The sequence below is a fragment of the Phyllobates terribilis genome, unplaced genomic scaffold (assembly GCF_046119375.1).
Source record: "Phyllobates terribilis strain yellow unplaced genomic scaffold, ASM4611937v1 Scaffold_12__6_contigs__length_324123572, whole genome shotgun sequence".
Taxonomy (NCBI): Eukaryota; Metazoa; Chordata; class Amphibia; order Anura; family Dendrobatidae; genus Phyllobates; species Phyllobates terribilis.
Window position 1 is genome coordinate 320810072 of NW_027362772.1, and position 18942 is coordinate 320829013.

Consider the following 18942-nt stretch of genomic DNA (forward strand, 5'->3'; position numbering starts at 1 on the left):
GACCCTACAGAGCCATCCTGCTGGATCACACCGTCCCTACAGCGCCATCCTGCTGGATTACACCGTCCCTACAGTGCCATCCTGCGGGATCACACAGTCTCTACAGTGCCATCCTGCGGGATCACACCGACCCTACAGTGCCATCCTGCGGGATCACACCGACCCTACAGTGCCATCCTGCTGGATCACACCGTCCCTACAGTGCCATCCTGCGGGATCACACTGACCCTACAGTGCCATCCTGCGGGATCACAGCGTCCCTACAGTGCCATCCTGCGGGATCACATCGCCCCTACAGCGCCATCCTGCGGGATCACACGACCCTACAGTGCCATCCTGCTGGATCACACCGACCCTACAGTGCCATCCTGCGGGATCACACCGACCCTACAGTGCCATCCTGCTGGATCAGACCGTCCCTACAGTGCCATCCTGCGGGATCACACCAACCCTACAGTGCCATCCTGCGGGATCACACCATCCCTACAGTGCCATCCTGCGGGATCACACCGTCCCTACAGTGCCATCCTGCGGGATCACACCGTCCCTACAGTGCCATCCTGCGGGATCACACCGACCCTACAGTGCCATCCTGCTGGATCACACTGACCCTACAGCGCCATCCTGCGGGATCACACCGTCCCTACAGCGCCATCCTGCGGGATCACACCGACCCTACAGTGCCATCCTGCTGGATCACACTGACCCTACAGCGCCATCCTGCGGGATCACACCGTCCCTACAGCGCCATCCTGTGGGGTCATACTGACGCTACAGCTCGGAGCTTGCACTACTGATGGCAATGTTTGACAGTCTCTGTACAGAGCGGGTGTCTTGCAGTCACGCCGCACATTCCAAGCACTGTCTATTACCCCTATGTGGTCTGGTGCTGAGAAACAGGAGGAATAACTGAGGAACATCATTAGTTTGGTTCTTAGCGGCCTTGGATGTGGAGCCATGTTCACACTGGCATCAGGGGGAGTGCTTACCGGAGTGCTTCTGGGACTTCAATCTGCCCTTGGTGGACTTTTTGGGCTTAAGAACACGATCTTCTCTCACAACTTCTGACCTCTCAGGTACAGCAGCTAACCCAAGCCTGCGGAGGAGAGGAGACCAAGGTCAGGACACAATGCAAGGAACCGCCGTTGTCCTCCGCTATCTGCCCGGCCCCACACAATGAGCATGCTGGGAGGTGATGAAATCCTGCTCAGCCTTCAGGCCCCATACACATTAGATGGAAGTCAGCTGGAAGTGCTAATGTGTATGGGGCGCCGGCCGAGTGATGGTCGGGAGAGATGGTGAATGTCCAATATGGGACTGCTGATCGCATTGTTCTGCCACCGGCAGATGAGTCAACCGGAAGAGGACACAGGAGCGTATGGGGAAATGGGCTGCGACAGCAGAAGCCTTCATCAGCCGACAGCCATTTAATGTAAGGGAGCAGGACAAGTAATGGGGGCACCGCAGTCTGTATCTGCAGCAGCACAAGGAGACCTGCCGGAGGCGCCATCTTCATCTGCAGATACATCCATCGGCCATGGCGGCATGTTGTCTGGACTGACGCAGGTTATCATCTCTAATCATTTGGTTCTAGCAGTTTATAGGTGGATGCAGTCGGGGCACTCGCTCGCTGAGCATCGGGGGCACTCGCTGAGCATCGGGGGCACTCGCTGAGGATCGGGGGCACTCGCTGAGCATCGGGGGCACTCGCTGAGCATCGGGGGCACTTGCTGAGCATCGAGGCCACTCGCTGAGGATCAGGGGCACTCGCTGAGGATCAAGGGCACTTGCTGAGAATCGAGGGCACTCGCTGAGCATCGGGGACACTCGCTGAGCATCGGGGGCACTTGCTGAGCATCGAGGCCACTTGCTGAGGATCAAGGGCACTCGCTGAGGATCAAGGGCACTCGCTGAGGATCAAGGGCACTTGCTGAGAATCGAGGGCACTCGCTGAGGATCAAGGGCACTCGCTGAGGATCAAGGGCACTTGCTGAGAATCGAGGGCACTCGCTGAGCATTGGGGGCACTCGCTGAGGATCAAGGGCACTCGCTGAGCATCGGGGCACTCGCTGAGCATCGGGGGCACTCGCTGAGGATCAAGGGCACTCGCTGAGGATCGAGGGCACTCACTGAGGATCAAGGGCACTCGCTGAGAATCGAGGGCACTCGCTGAGCATCGGGGGCACTCGCTGAGCATCGAAGGCCCTCGCTGAGCATCGGGGGCACTCGCTGAGGATTGGGGGCGCTGCACTTGTCTCCATGTAGCCCCAGTTTCTAACAGTTTTGTTTTAGGTGATCATGGAGCAATAACCTCCATATAAGCTATATAATGACCGTTGTCAGACCACCCCCTCAGGCCATACGGGGGGTGTATCCTCTTGCACCATGAACATATGACCCCACAACTCGTTTTCTACCATGTACAGCAGAAAGTTTTATCTGTGCAGCATGGTGGGGGCACCTATGGCAGGGGCACCTGTGGTCTCACGCACGGACTGGTTATTATTATAACACCCCTTCAATAAGCTGCAGCAGATCACAAAACTCTCAGATCAGCAATGGCAGATTCTCTAAGTGCTGTGAGTCAAGATGAAACGGATGAATGAACGTCTGCTAAGACCATGTCTCCAGTCACCATGCTCGACTACCCACCAGCTGTATGGGGACACACTGCTCTGGGACTGGATGCTGCAGAGCTCCTGATGACAGTCAGAAACGTCTCTGCAGCTTACAAGATACAGAATGTCACCATGCAGAAAGAAAAAGCAAAAGAAGCGCTCATGGGGTGAAAGGCTGCCGCAAGATGGGATCCGCGAGATTCATAACCATGAACGTGAAGAATAAGACCTCGTGCAGACGGGCTGACGTGTACATGAAGCAGAGCTGGAAACATGTAGATCCTGACAGATGGGATAGCACTGGACCCCCAGGCCATGCTCCAATGAAACACCATTTACCAGGGACCACACGTGAGTCCATGTCCATGAAGAAATGACGCACAACATTCACTTTAACCACTACAATATGGTGAAGGAAACGATGAGCATTGGGGTCAGAAAGGTCCTAATGGAAAATGGACAAACAGGAGACACCAAAGGAAAGAGACAACTGTGGACTCACTACTGAAGGACGAGACAGAGGAAGAAAGTGCACCTACAACCGCAAGGAAGGAGGCAGCAGGTGGACGCCACTACTAGACTGCATGAGGGTATCACCAGGACAGGGAAGGAGGCAGCAGGTGGACGCCACTATTAGACTGCATTAGGGTATCACCAGGACAGGGAAGGAGGCAGCAGGTGGACGCCACTACTAGACTGCATGAGGGTATCACCAGGACAGGGAAGGAGGCAGCAGGTGGAAGCCACTACTAGACTGCATGAGGGTATCACCATGACAGGGAAGGAGGAAGACGGAGGTTTCTACAGTCACAGTATTAGATCAAAGCTTTATCATGCATTAGAGTTGCACTGGTCTCCTTTAAAGGGGAACCTGCCACCCAGAAAGAAGCCCTTAGCGCAGCACCGTCCACATACGGAGTCCTGTTTTTTACAATGAGCTGTAGAGGATGTAGCTACCAAACCACTAAATCTCAATGCGGCAGGTTAATCATCACTACCTGAAAACCGCAAAGCCCTAGACCAAACGGGCGGAGGATGAGACACCTTCCAGCACATTGACGGGTGCCATGTCAGGGTTCAGGCCATTCTGGTTGACACCTCAGACTACTCTCTTCGTTGGATAACTTTACACCAAAATAAGGTGCACATCCTAAAATGTATTTATTTTCGGACATAGCCACTAACACTTTTTAGATCCTATAGAAAATGTGTATCCAATACAAGATAAATCTATGGGGTGCACACCCCGTTCTACCCCGGAATGGCAGCAGCTCGGGATCCTCCTTCCTTCTTGGATCCAAAACATCTCACAAAATACATTGCTCTATCTGTGGAACGTGACTGATGGCAACCGTCCATCAACATGTGCCCCCCGCAAATGGAAATGTGTGCTTCACTCTAATGTGCCCCCATAGACTGATAGCTGGAGTCCATCTCCATGTGTACCCCACAGACTGATAGCTGGGGTCTACCCTCATGTGCCCCCTATAGACTGATAGCTGGAGTCCATCTCCATGTGTACCCCACAGACTGATAGCTGGGGTCCACCCTCATGTGCCTCCCATAGACTGATAGCTGGAGTCCATCCCCATGTGCCCCCATAGACTGATAGCTGGAGTCCATCTCCATGTGTACCCCACAGACTGATAGCTGGGGTCCACCCTCATGTGCCCCCCATAGACTGATAGCTGGAGTCCATCTCCATGTGTACCCCATAGACTGATAGCTGGGGTCCATCCTCATGTGTCCCCCACAGATTGATAGCTGGAGTCCACCCTCATGTGCCCCCCATAGACTGATAGCTGGGGTCCACCCTCATGTGCCCCCCATAGACTGATAGCTGGAGTCCATCTCCATGTGTACCCCACAGACTGATAGCTGGGGTCCACCCTCATGTGCCCCCATAGACTGATAGCTGGGGTCCACCCTCATGTGCCCCCCATAGACTGATAGCTGGGGTCCACCCTCATGTGCCCCCCATAGACTGATAGCTGGAGTCCATCTCCATGTGTACCCCACAGACTGATAGCTGGGGTCCACCCTCATGTGCCCCCATAGACTGATAGCTGGGGTCCACCCTCATGTGCCCCCCATAGACTGATAGCTGGGGTCCACCCTCATGTGCCCCCCATAGACTGATAGCTGGGGTCCAGCCTCATGTGCCCCCCCATAGACTGATAGCTGGAGTACATTTCCATGTGCACCCCACAGACTGATAGCTGGGGTCCACCCTCATGTGCCCCCCATAGACTGATAGCTGGAGTCCATCTCCATGTGTACCCCACAGACTGATAGCTGGGGTCCACCCTCATGTGCCCCCCATAGACTGATAGCTGGAGTCCATCTCCATGTGTACCCCACAGACTGATAGCTGGGGTCCACCCTCATGTGCCCCCCATAGACTGATAGCTGGGTCCATCTCCATGTGTACCCCACAGACTGTTAGCTGGGGTCCATCCTCATGTGTCCCCCACAGATTGATAGCTGGGGTCCACCCTCATGTGCCCCCCATAGACTGATAGCTGGGGTCCACCCTCATGTGCCCCCCATAGACTGATAGCTGGAGTCCATCTCCATGTGTACCCCACAGACTGATAGCTGGGGTCCACCCTCATGTGCCCCCATAGACTGATAGCTGGGGTCCACCCTCATGTGCCCCCCATAGACTGATAGCTGGAGTCCATCTCCATGTGTACCCCACAGACTGATAGCTGGGGTCCACCCTCATGTGCCCCCATAGACTGATAGCTGGGGTCCACCCTCATGTGCCCCCCATAGACTGATAGCTGGGGTCCACCCTCATGTGCCCCCCATAGACTGATAGCTGGGGTCCAGCCTCATGTGCCCCCCCATAGACTGATAGCTGGAGTACATCTCCATGTGCACCCCACAGACTGATAGCTGGGGTCCACCCTCATGTGCCCCCCATAGACTGATAGCTGGAGTCCATCTCCATGTGTACCCCACAGACTGATAGCTGGGGTCCACCCTCATGTGCCCCCCATAGACTGATAGCTGGAGTCCATCTCCATGTGTACCCCACAGACTGATAGCTGGGGTCCACCCTCATGTGCCCCCCATAGACTGATAGCTGGGTCCATCTCCATGTGTACCCCACAGACTGATAGCTGGGGTCCATCCTCATGTGTCCCCCACAGATTGATAGCTGGGGTCCACCCTCATGTGACCCCATAAACTGATAGCTGGAGTCCATCTCCATGTGTACCCCACAAACTGATAGCTGGGGTCCACCCTCATGTGCCCCCATAGACTGATAGCTGGGGTCCACCCTCATGTGCCCCCCATAGACTGATAGCTGGGGTCCACCCTCATGTGCCCCCCCATAGACTGATAGCTGGAGTCCATCTCCATATGTACCCCATAGACTGATAGCTGGGGTCCACCCTCATGTGCCCCCCATAGATTGATAGCTGGTGGAGTCCATCTCCATGTGTACCCCACAGACTGATAGCTGGGGTCCACCCTCATGTGCCCCCATAGACTGATAGCTGGGGTCCACCCTCATGTGCCCCCCATAGACTGATAGCTGGAGTCCAACTCCATGTGTACCCCACAGACTGATAGCTGGGGTCCACCCTCATGTGCCCCCATAGACTGATAGCTGGGGTCCACCCTCATGTGCCCCCCATAGACTGATAGCTGGAGTCCATCTCCATGTGTACCCCACAGACTGATAGCTGGGGTCCACCCTCATGTGCCCCCATAGACTGATAGCTGGGGTCCACCCTCATGTGCCCCCCATAGACTGATAGCTGGGGTCCACCCTCATGTGCCCCCCATAGACTGATAGCTGGAGTCCAACTCCATGTGTACCCCACAGACTGATAGCTGGGGTCCACCCTCATGTGCCCCCATAGACTGATAGCTGGGGTCCACCCTCATGTGCCCCCCATAGACTGATAGCTGGGGTCCACCCTCATGTGCCCCCCATAGACTGATAGCTGGAGTCCATCTCCATGTGTACCCCACAGACTGATAGCTGGAGTCCACCCTCATGTGCCCCCCATAGACTGATAGCTGGAGTCCACCCTCATGTGCCCCCCATAGACTGATAGCTGGAGTCCATCTCCATGTGTACCCCACAGACTGATAGCTGGGGTCCACCCTCATGTGCCCCCACAGACTGATAGCTGGGGTCCACCCTCATGTGCCCCCTATAGACTGATAGCTGGGGTCCACACACATACAGTACAGACCAAAGTTTGGACACACCTTCTCATTTAAAGATTTTTCTGCATTTTCAAGACTATGAAAATTGTACATTCACACTGAAGGCATCAAAACTATGAATTACCACATGTGGAATTATATACTTAACAAAAAAGTGTGAAACCACTGAAAATATGTCTTATATTCTAGGTTCTTCACAGTAGCCACCTTTTGCTTTGATGACTGCTTTGCACACTCTTGGCATTCTCTTGATGAGCTTCAAGAGGTAGTCACCGGAAATGGTCTTCACTTCACAGGTGTGCCCTGTCAGGTTTAATAAGTGGGATTTCTTGCCTTATAAATGGGGTTGGGATCATCAGTTGCCTTGTGCAGAAGTCTGGTGGATACACAGGTGATAGTCCTACTGAATAGACTGTTAGAATTTGTATTATGGCAAGAAAAAAGCAGCTAAATAAAGAAAAACGAGTGGCCATCATTACTTTAAGAAATGAAGGTCAGTCAGTCCGAAAAATTGGGAAAACTTTGAAAGTGTCCCCAAGTGCAGTTGCAAAAACCATCAAGAGCTACAAAGAAACTGGCTCACATGAGGACCGCCCCAGGAAAGGAAGACCAAGAGTCACCTCTGCTTCTGAGGATAAGTTTATCCGAGTCACCAGCCTCAGAAATCGCAGGTTAACAGCAGCTCAGATTAGAGACCAGGTCAATGCCACACAGAGTTCTAGCAGCAGACACATCTCTACAACAACTGTTAAGAGGAGACTTTGTGCAGCAGACCTTCATGGTAAAATAGCTGCTAGGAAACCACTGCTAAGGACAGGCAACAAGCAGAAGAGACTTGTTTGGGCTAAAGAACACAAGGAATGGACATTAGACCAGTGGAAATCTGTGCTTTGGTCTGATGAGTCCCTTTGGTTCCAACCACCGTGTCTTTGTGCGACGCAGAAAAGGTGAACGGATGGACTCTACATGCCTGGTTCCCACCGTGAAGCATGGAGGAGGAGGTGTGATGGTGTGGGGGGGGGGCTTTGCTGGTGACACTGTTGGGGATTTGTTCAAAATTGAAGGCATACTGAACAAGCATGGCTACCACAGCATCTTGCAGCGGCATGCTATTCCAATCGGTTTGCGTTAAGTTGGACGATCATTTATTTTCAACAGGACAATGACCCCAAACACACCTCCAGGCTGTGTAAGGGCTATTTGACCAAGAAGGAGAGTGATGGGGGGCTACGCCAGATGACCTGGCCTCCACAGTCACCAGACCTGAACCCAATCAAGATGGTTTGGGGTGAGCTGGACCGCAGAGTGAAGGCAAAAGGGCCAACAAGTGCTAAGCATCTCTGGGAACTCCTTCAAGATTGTTGGAAGACCATTTCCGGTGACTACCTCTTGAAGCTCATCAAGAGAATGCCAAGAGTGTGCAAAGCAGTCATCAAAGCAAAAGGTGGCTACTTTGAAGAACCTAGAATATAAGACATATTTTCAGTTGTTTCACACTTTTTTGTTAAGTATATAATTCCACATGTGGTAATTCATAGTTTTGATGCCTTCAGTGTGAATGTACAATTTTCATAGTTATGAAAATACAGAAAAATTTTTAAATGGAAAAGGTGTGTCCAAACTTTTGGTCTGTACTGTATGTCCCCCACAGACTGATAGCTGGGGTCCACCCTCATGTGCCCCCCATAGACTGATAGCTGGAGTCCATCCTCATGTGTCCCCCACAAATTGATAGCTGCGGTCCACCCATCCCGTGCTCCCCATTGATTGATAGCTGGGCTGTACCCTCCAGTGTCCACCATAGACTGATAGCTGGGGTCCACACACATATGTCCCCCACAGATTGATAGCTCGGGTCCATCCTCATGTGTCCCCCATAGCCTGATAGCTGGAGTCCACACTCGTGTCCCCTGCATATAGCTGGGGTTTACCCTCACATATCTCTCGTAGACTGATAGCTGGCATTCATCTTCATATGTCCCCCATAAACTGGCAGCTGGGGGTCCATCTTCATCTGTCCCTCACAGACTGATAGCTGGGGTCCACCCTTATGTGTCCCTCACAGATAGCTGGGGTCTACCCACGTGTCCCCCATAAACTGACTGCATATAGCTGGGTTCATACTCATGTCCCCCGGCAGACTGATAGCTGGAGTCTACCTTCATGTGTCCCCCACAGACTGATAGCTGGAGTCTACCTTCATGTGTCCCCCACAGACTGATAGCTGGGGTCTACCCTCATGTGTCCCCCACAGACTAATAGCTGGGGTCTACCCTCATGTGTCCCCATTAGCCTGATAGCTGGAGTCTACCCTCATGTGTCCCCCACAGACTGATAGCTGGGGTCTACCCTCATGTGTCCCCCATAGCCTGATAGCTGGGGTCTTACCCTCATGTGTCCCCCATAGCCTGATAGCTGGGGTCTACCCTCATGTGTCCCCCACAGACTGATAGCTGGGGTCTACCCTCATGTGTCCCCCATAGCCTGATAGCTGGGGTCTTACCCTCATGTGTCCCCCACAGACTGATAGCTGGAGTCTACCCTCATGTGTCCCCCACAGACTGATAGCTGGAGTCTACCCTCATGTGTCCCCCATAGCCTGATAGCTGGGGTCTTACCCTCATGTGTCCCCCATAGCCTGATAGCTGGGGTCTACCCTCATGTGTCCCCCACAGACTGATAGCTGGGGTCTACCCTCATGTGTCCCCCACAGACTGATAGCTGGGGTCTACCCTCATGTGTCCCCATTAGCCTGATAGCTGGAGTTTACCCTCATGTGTCCCCCACAGACTGATAGCTGGGGTCTACCCTCATGTGTCCCCCACAGACTGATAGCTGGGGTCTACCCTCATGTGTCCCCCATAGCCTGATAGCTGGGGGTCTACCCTCATGTGTCCCTCATAGCCTGATAGCTGGAGTTTACCCTCATGTGTCCCCCACAGACTGATAGCTGGATTCTACCCTCATGTGTCCCCCATAGCCTGATAGCTGGGGTCTTACCCTCATGTGTCCCCCACAGACTGATAGCTGGGGTCTACCCTAATGTGTACCCCACAGACTGATAGCTGGGGTCTACCCTCATGTGTCCCCATTAGCCTGATAGCTGGAGTTTACCCTCATGTGTCCCCCATAGCCTGATAGCTGGGGGTCTACCCTCCTGTGTCCCTCATAGCCTGATAGCTGGGGTCTACCCTCATGTGTCCCTCATAGCCTGATAGCTGGGGTCTACCCTCATGTGTCCCCCACAGACTGATAGCTGGATTCTACCCTCATGTGTCCCCCATAGCCTGATAGCTGGAGTCTACCCTCATGTGTCCCCCACAGACTGATAGCTGAAGTCTACCCTCATGTGTCCCCCGTAGCCTGATAGCTGGGGGTCTACCCTCATGTGTCCCCCATAGACTGATAGCTGGAGTCTACCCTCATGTGTCCCCTATAACCTGATAGCTGGGGTCCACCCTCATGTGTCCCTCATAACCTGATAGCTGTGGTGTACCCTCCTGTGTCCCCCATAACCTGATAGCTGTGGTCTACCCTCCTGTGTCCCCCATAACCTGATAGCTGTGGTCTACCCTCATGTGTCTCCCATAGCCTGATAGCTGTGGTTTACCCTCCTGTGTCCCCCGTATACCGATTAGATGGGAGTTTACCCTCATGTGTCCCCCATAGCCTGATAGCTGGAGTTTACCCTTGTGTGTCCCCAGTAGACCATTAGATGGAGTTGATCCTCATGTGTCCCCCTTAGACGATAGTTGGAGTTTACCTTCATGTGTCCTCCACAGACTGATAGCTGGAGTTTACCCTGATGTGTTCCCCACAGACTGATAGCTGGGGTCTACCCTCCTGTGTCCCCCATAGCCTGATAGCTGGGGTCTACCCTCATGTGTCCCCCATAGCCTGATAGCTGGGGGTCTACCCTCATGTGTCCCCCATAGCCTGATAGCTGGGGTCTACCCTCATGTGTCCCCCATAGCCTGATAGCTGGGGTCTACCCTCATGTGGCCCTCATAGCCTGATAGCTGGGGTCTACCATCATGTGTTCCCCTATAGCCTGATAGCTGGGGTCTACCCTCATGTGTCCCCCATAGCCTGATAGCTGGAGTCTACCCTCATGTGTTCCCCATAACCTGATAGCTGGGGGTCTACCCTCATGTGTTCCCCATAACCTGATAGCTGGGGGTCTACCCTCATGTGTCCCCCATAGCCTGAGAGCTGGGGTCTACCCTCATGTGTTCCCCATAACCTGATAGCTGGAGTCTACCCTCATGTGTCCCTCATAGCCTGATAGCTGGAGTCTACCCTCATGTGTCCCTCATAGCCTGATAGCTGGAGTCTACCCTCATGTGTCCCTCATAGCCTGATAGCTGGGGGTCTACCCTCCTGTGTCCCTCATAGCCTGATAGCTGGAGTCTACCCTGTGTTCCCCATAACCTGATAGCTGGGGTTTACCCTCATGTGTTCCCCATAACCTGATAGCTGGGGTTTACCCTCATGTGTCCCCCATAGCCTGATAGCTGGAGTCTACCCTCATGTGTCCCTCATAGCCTGATAGCTGGGGGTCTACCCTCATGTGTCCCCCATAGCCTGATAGCTGGATTCTACCCTGTGTTCCCCATAACCTGATAGCTGGGGTTTACCCTCATGTGTTCCCCATAACCTGATAGCTGGAGTCTACCCTCATGTGTCCCTCATAGCCTGATAGCTGGAGTCTACCCTCATGTGTCCCCCATAGCCTGATAGCTGGGGGTCTACCCTCATGTGTCCCCCATAGCCTGATAGCTGGAGTCTACCCTCATGTGTCCCTCATAGCCTGATAGCTGGAGTCTACCCTCATGTGTCCCTCATAGCCTGATAGCTGGGGGTCTACCCTCCTGTGTCCCTCATAGCCTGATAGCTGGAGTCTACCCTCCTGTGTCCCTCATAGCCTGATAGCTGGAGTCTACCCTCATGTGTCCCCCATAGCCTGATAGCTGGGGGTCTACCCTCATGTGTCCCTCATAGCCTGATAGCTGGAGTCTACTCTCATGTGTCCCTCATAGCCTGATAGCTGGGGGTCTACCCTCATGTGTCCCTCATAGCCTGATAGCTGGAGTCTACCCTCATGTGTCCCCCATAGCCTGATAGCTGGGGGTCTACCCTCATGTGTCCCTCATAGCCTGATAGCTGGGGGTCTACCCTCATGTGTCCCTCATAGCCTGATAGCTGGAGTCTACCCTCATGTGTCCCTCATAGCCTGATAGCTGGAGTCTACCATCATGTGTTCCCCTATAGCCTGATAGCTGGAGTCTACCCTCATGTGTTCCCCATAACCTGATAGCTGGGGGTCTACCCTCATGTGTCCCTCATAGCCTGATAGCTGGAGTCTACCATCATGTGTTCCCCTATAGCCTGATAGCTGGGGTCTACCCTCATGTGTCCCTCATAGCCTGATAGCTGGGGTCTACCCTCATGTGTCCCCATTAGCCTGATAGCTGGAGTCTACCCTCATGTGTCCCCCACAGACTGATAGCTGGAGTCTACCCTCATGTGTCCCCCACAGACTGATAGCTGGAGTCTACCCTCATGTGTCCCCCACAGACTGATAGCTGGAGTCTACCCTCATGTGTTCCCCATAACCTGATAGCTGGGGTCTACCCTCATGTGTCCCCCATAGCCTGATAGCTGGGGTCTACCCTTGTGTGTCCCCAGTAGACCATTAGATGGAGTTGATCCTCATGTGTCCCCCACAGACTGATAGCTGGAGTTTACCCTCATGTGTTCCCCATAACCTGATAGCTGGGGTCTACCCTCATGTGTCCCCCACAGACTGATAGCTGGAGTTTACCCTCATGTGTCCCTCATAGCCTGATAGCTGGGGTCTACCCTCATGTGTCCCCCATAGCCTGATAGCTGGAGTCTACCCTCATGTGTTTCCCATAACCTGATAGCTGGGGGTCTACCCTCATGTGTCCCCCATAGCCTGATAGCTGGAGTCTACCCTCATGTGTTCCCCATAACCTGATAGCTGGGGTCTACCCTCATGTGTCCCCCATAGCCTGATAGCTGGGGTCTACCCTTGTGTGTCCCCAGTAGACCATTAGCTGGAGTCTACCCTCCTGTGTCCCCCACAGACTGATAGCTGGAGTTTACCCTCATGTGTTCCCCATAACCTGATAGCTGGGGTCTACCCTCATGTGTCCCCCACAGACTGATAGCTGGAGTTTACCCTCATGTGTCCCTCATAGCCTGATAGCTGGGGTCTACCCTCATGTGTCCCCCATAGCCTGATAGCTGGAGTCTACCCTCATGTGTTTCCCATAACCTGATAGCTGGGGGTCTACCCTCATGTGTCCCCCATAGCCTGATAGCTGGAGTCTACCCTCATGTGTTCCCCATAACCTGATAGCTGGAGTCTACCCTCATGTGTTCCCCATAACCTGATAGCTGGGGGTCTACCCTCATGTGTCCCCCATAGCCTGATAGCTGGAGTCTACCCTCATGTGTTCCCCATAACCTGATAGCTGGAGTCTACCCTCATGTGTTCCCCATAACCTGATAGCTGGAGTCTACCCTCATGTGTCCCCCATAGCCTGATAGCTGGAGTCTACCCTCATGTGTCCCCCATAGCCTGATAGCTGGGGTCTACCCTCATGTGTCCCCCATAACCTGATAGCTGGGGTTTACCCTCATGTGTTCCCCATAGCCTGATAGCTGGGGTCTACCCTCATGTGTCCCTCATAGCCTGATAGCTGGAGTCTACCCTCATGTGTCCCCCATAGCCTGATAGCTGGAGTCTACCCTCATGTGTCCCCCATAGCCTGATAGCTGGAGTCTACCCTCATGTGTTCCCCATAACCTGATAGCTGGGGTCTACCCTCATGTGTTCCCCATAACCTGATAGCTGGGGTTTACCCTCATGTGTTCCCCATAGCCTGATAGCTGGGGTCTACCCTCATGTGTCCCTCATAGCCTGATAGCTGGAGTCTACCCTCATGTGTCCCCCATAGCCTGATAGCTGGAGTCTACCCTCATGTGTCCCCCATAGCCTGATAGCTGGAGTCTACCCTCATGTGTTCCCCATAACCTGATAGCTGGGGGTCTACCCTCATGTGTCCCCCATAGCCCGATAGCTGGGGTCTACCCTCATGTGTCCCCCATAGCCTGATAGCTGGGGTCTACCCTCATGTGTCCCTCATAGCCTGATAGCTGGGGGTCTACCCTCATGTGTCCCCCATAGCCTGATAGCTGGGGTCTACCCTCCTGTGTCCCTCATAGCCTGATAGCTGGGGGTCTACCCTCATGTGTCCCTCATAGCCTGATAGCTGGGGGTCTACCCTCATGTGTCCCTCATAGCCTGATAGCTGGGGGTCTACCCTCATGTGTCCCCCATAGCCTGATAGCTGGGGTCTACCCTCCTGTGTCCCTCATAGCCCGATAGCTGGGGTCTACCCTCATGTGTCCCTCATAGCCTGATAGCTGGAGTCTACCCTCATGTGTCCCTCATAGCCTGATAGCTGGGGGTCTACCCTCATGTGTCCCCCATAGCCCGATAGCTGGGGTCTACCCTCATGTGTCCCTCATAGCCTGATAGCTGGGGGTCTACCCTCATGTGTCCCCCATAGCCTGATAGCTGGGGTCTACCCTCATGTGTCCCTCATAGCCTGATAGCTGGAGTTTACCCTTGTGTGTCCCCAGTAGACCATTAGATGGAGTTGATCCTCATGTGTCCCCCGTAGACGATAGCTGGGGTGTACCCTCATGTGTCCCCCATAGCAAGCTCCTATTGAGTGGTGTCATCGGGTAGAAGGGCTTTGACATGAGAATAATGGCGGCTGAGTCTGGTTGTGAGGAGCAGTTCAGGACCTGTCCTAGACGCACCGGGAGATGGAGATGCTATCTATGACAGATGAAGAATTGCATTATCAGCCATCCTTACTCCATCTTTAGGCTGTGGACATCTCAGCATGTGGCCTTTCCACAATGAGGAGGTTTCTTCCTCTGCGGGTCCCATATGATGTCCCTCGGGTTTTCTGGCAATCATTCATACCTACTGAGCCATCACACAGAATTCAGCCTTATAGCAGACACTGATGTGGCGTCACCAGGTGAAGCCATGGAGGAATTTCCCTTTTCTTTACTGGCCTGGAAGTCGAGCGTGAAGCTTGAGTCTTGGTAAAAAGCTTGACCTTAATCCAAACCGCCGGCAATCCATATGCGCTGTAATGCGGGTGACGGTAGATAGGACTGTGCCCGCCATGATGACATCATCGTGTGGTTAGCAGCATACCGTGCTCCTCTCTGATGTCACAGCGGGATGGCGGTGGGGCGACTGCACCGTCTGGAGCTTTGTCAGGGGTTTTGAGAGGAAGCACAAGGTTGGAGCTCGTATGGATGACGAGGACAGCACAGATTTAGGTCTCCAGAATCTTATGACACAATATCATGAATCCGTATCGTGTGAATTTGTGGTCTTACTCTGAGCATTGTGCACTGTTCCCCTTTAAAGTAGGCCATGGTCATAAAAACAGATACAAAGGACCCCCAATGTTCTCCCACCCTCCAGGAACCCACCCCTCTCCTCCCTCTTCCCCCTTCGGACATGGATCACCCTTACCTATTGGATGGAGGAGTTCATGACATCAACACTGCTCAGATAGCTGAGATCAATCAAAAACAGACACAGTTATTGAGGGGAGCACTCGGGAAAGAGAGCGGGGTGGGGGGCTGCACTGGGGAATCATAGCAAAACCTGAGACTATTAGAGGGGCTCCGACACTCCTGCAGGTGGGAAGAGCATCGTAATTACACATAAAAACATCATGGTGTGACAATAACCCAGCCCGTCATTGTAAAGCCATACACAACACAGAAGACATTACTAAAAGACATTGCCACTATACTGAGACACTGGAGGATGGACCAAACCGCTGCGGATCAGGGCCGCAGGACGGAACGGGGCCGCAGAAAGGGACCGGGGCCGCAGGACGGAACGGGGCCGCAGAAAGGGACCGGGGCCGCAGGATGGACCGGGGCCGCAGAAAGGGATCGGGGCCGCAGGATGGAAAGGGGCCGCAGAAAGGGACCGGGGCCGCAGAAAGGGACCGGGGCCGCAGAAAGGGATCGGAGCAGCAGGATGGAACGGGGCAGCAGAACGGGACTGGGGCCGCAGGATGGAACGGGGCAGCAGAAAGGGACCAGGGCCGCAGGATGGAACGGGGCCGCAGAAAGGGACCGGGGCCGCAGAAAGGGACCGGGGCCGCAGGACGGAAAGGGGCAGCAGAAAGGGACCGGGGCCGCAGGACAGAACGGGGCAGCAGAAAGGGACCGGGGCCGCAGGACGGAACGGGGCAGCAGAAAGGGACCGGGCCAGCTGACGCGCACACAGCAACATTATGGAGCTATTCCTCCTATGGGCTCAAAAACTTGTGACACTGGTTACCTGGACTCTTTACTATGCAAGTGATTCTGCTAGTTTTAGGATAAAGTAGAATGCCTTCCTGGTCTTCTGCTGTAGGGCACAATCTCTACAGAAGGGTTTGCTCCTCCATTCCGGCTACATCCTCATCTTTCGTTTCTCAGGCCTTCAGATCTTCCCCATTTCACAAGATCACTGTTTGATTATGCCTTATGGGTTTGGAAGCAGACACGATTTCCAGGACAGGATCCTGTAGACGTCTGCCAACAAGTCTGTAATTGGCGGTGGTACGCCCATGGAAGGAACGGAGACCCAGAAAGCACAAATACACTTTATTTAATGTGCACAATGTATTACTGATGTCTGGATTGCACTTTGCCTTGTATTGGCAGGTAATCTGAGCAGTGTCAAGACGGCCATTAATAACCACTCACGAGATATCCTCTCAATGTGCTCTGACACGGGTCACCCTGTACGACACCAGCATGGGGACTGCGAACAGAGACCAAGCTCCATTGCTCCATGGTTGGGCTGGAAATCCTATCCATCAACAAGCAATCCTACAGCACAAACCTGATGAACATGGTGGGCAGATCCTTTTGTGAGGTATGAACCCTCGGGTGTCTGGCCCCGGCACAGCTTTCAGTAGGTGGCAATGTTTTTTAGAATATTAATATTCAATTCACTTAGTTCCCCTTTAAAAAACCGTACATGTAAAAGGAGATTGAGGACAATGCTGAGACAGGATCAACCTAGAAAAGTAAATGGCGGTCACTGAAAACGTCCACACCCCCACCCTCGAGCAGCCAGTCTGTCCCTCATCCAACATCACACTCACCCTGCAGTGCACAGCACCGCCGTCTCCGCGTGTATCCGATCTTCCCTCCTGCGTCCTTCTGCGTGAGGGGACGAGTCCGGTGGACCAGGGCGGTAGCTAGGACTCTCCTGACTGCTTTTTGCTGGCGACCCAGAAGACGGAGGAGATTGGTGCAAAAAGCTTGGAGGCTGCAGGGCAATGCTAGAGCAGTCTGGAGGTGGGAGAAGCAAACCTGGGCGAGGTCTGGCTCTGGCACTGAGCTCAGGGGATCCATGTCTGGAGCTTAGGGGACTTTGGGTCAGTGGCGAAAGGCGTGAAGGCTGTAGCACCACTTGATGTAAGCTTGGCTCCAGTCTCCGATGTTGTCTGGGGCTCATCTGTGGACGTGACCGACTTTCAAACCATCGAGCATCCATCCCAAAAGGCCCCGGTTCAGGGATGTCTGGGTATGGAAGCACTGGGATCCCCATCCCTTGGCTAGTATGCCGAAGCTGGCCTTGCGCAGCCAGTTGCATAGCTGCATCCTGCCACGAAGTTGGGTGAGGAGGATGTGGACGACTTGGTAACCTTCCTGCCCAGCCTGAATGTGGTTCCAGAGGTAAGATGGCTGCATAAGATGGGACCTGTAGTGAGTTGGGAGGTGGACGCCCCCGGGGAAATGGGGCTGGAGGAGGTGGAGGTAGAGGACGCCTCATCTCACCAGCTTCATACCGATGCTGGACAAACATGGAAGGAGATGAAGGAGCTTCTAATCCACCAAAAGGGAAGTCTGGCCCACCCCACTGATCTGGCGAGCGCCCCCCCGTTGGGGTGTGTGTAAGAGGCAAAGTACTGGTGGAGCTGTTCTCCCCATTCTCTTCTGGTATTGGTGGAAAAGAGCCTTCAGGAAGCAAAGGTGGAGAGGACATAACAGAACTTAGAGGGCTGACTTCTGGCATATAAAAAGGTGGAGGTGGATCCGAGTCCCGAGGACTACTGCTCAAATAGCCATACAAGTGGCTATGATGGTAGCCACCAGGTCTTGACTGACCCGAGGCCTGCTGCCTTCCTTCTGGAGACTGATGTTGAAAACGTGGGCTGTAGGCAGGAGGCTGAAGCGGAGAGTCTTGACTAGATGATAATGGGGTAAGCTGGGACTTTAGACCTGATGGCTCGTCATTCTCCTCATCCGACTGTCGGAACTCTGGGTACATATCTGTTTCTTCTGCAAATGGGAACCCTTGAATTCTTCGACTACGCAGAGCTGGCTCCTGGTCAGGGCCCCCTGTAACAAAACGACCATCTGGACCCCTGCTGATTAACTCAATGGGAGTAGTCACTTCTGCTTCTGCCTGACTGACACTATACTTCTTGCTGGTCATGGCACGTTTAGTCTTCTTGTACAATGACAGCTCCTTTTCTCGTCCTGGACTCAGGGGCCTTTTTGGTGGAAGACCCTGATCCTCTGAAGACTCTGATGGAGCACGAAGTGTTCGAACACTCTCTGGACTGACCTTTCCAGAAGATAACCTAAACAAAAAAAAGAAGGTACCTCGTATGGATATTATAGATTGACCTGGAAGAAAATACAGCAGTTCAATCGAGAAGCAGTGTTCACAGATTACTGATTTCTCCTAAAACTGTCCAACACCTTTCCATCATGGTCAACAAAAGCCCTCAGTCTGGGATGGGCATCTCCTGTTGGAGACACCCGGGGCTCCGGGCAGAGTCTTATATATGTCAAGTGGACTCTAGAACATTAACTGGTGGCAAAAATAAACGTCCACGGAGAAGTCTCAACCCACAAGTAAGGAAAAGTGATCAGAGCGACCACAGAGGAAGGACGCTACTCTTCTTCTTAGGCCTGAGTCACACTACCGTATAACATCGCAAGACTAAGCTCATTCGCACCCATACAAATCTAACATCAAACTGCACTCAGA

General features: G+C 53.4%; 1 protein-coding gene across 1 annotated transcript in view; it reads right to left on the reverse strand.

Annotated features, from left to right (window-relative positions):
- Positions 1 to 991: 991 nt before the first annotated feature.
- IGSF9B (immunoglobulin superfamily member 9B) overlaps positions 992 to 18942 on the reverse strand; it is a 235460-nt gene continuing 217509 nt past the window's right edge. The window contains exons 18-20 of the mRNA XM_073657479.1: positions 17042 to 18529; positions 15403 to 15445; positions 992 to 1096 (exon numbers count right to left, since the gene is read on the reverse strand). Coding sequence (XP_073513580.1) covers positions 15403 to 15445; positions 17042 to 18529 — 1531 coding nt within the window. The 3' untranslated portion in view covers positions 992 to 1096. The remainder of the gene's footprint in view (positions 1097 to 15402; positions 15446 to 17041; positions 18530 to 18942) is intronic.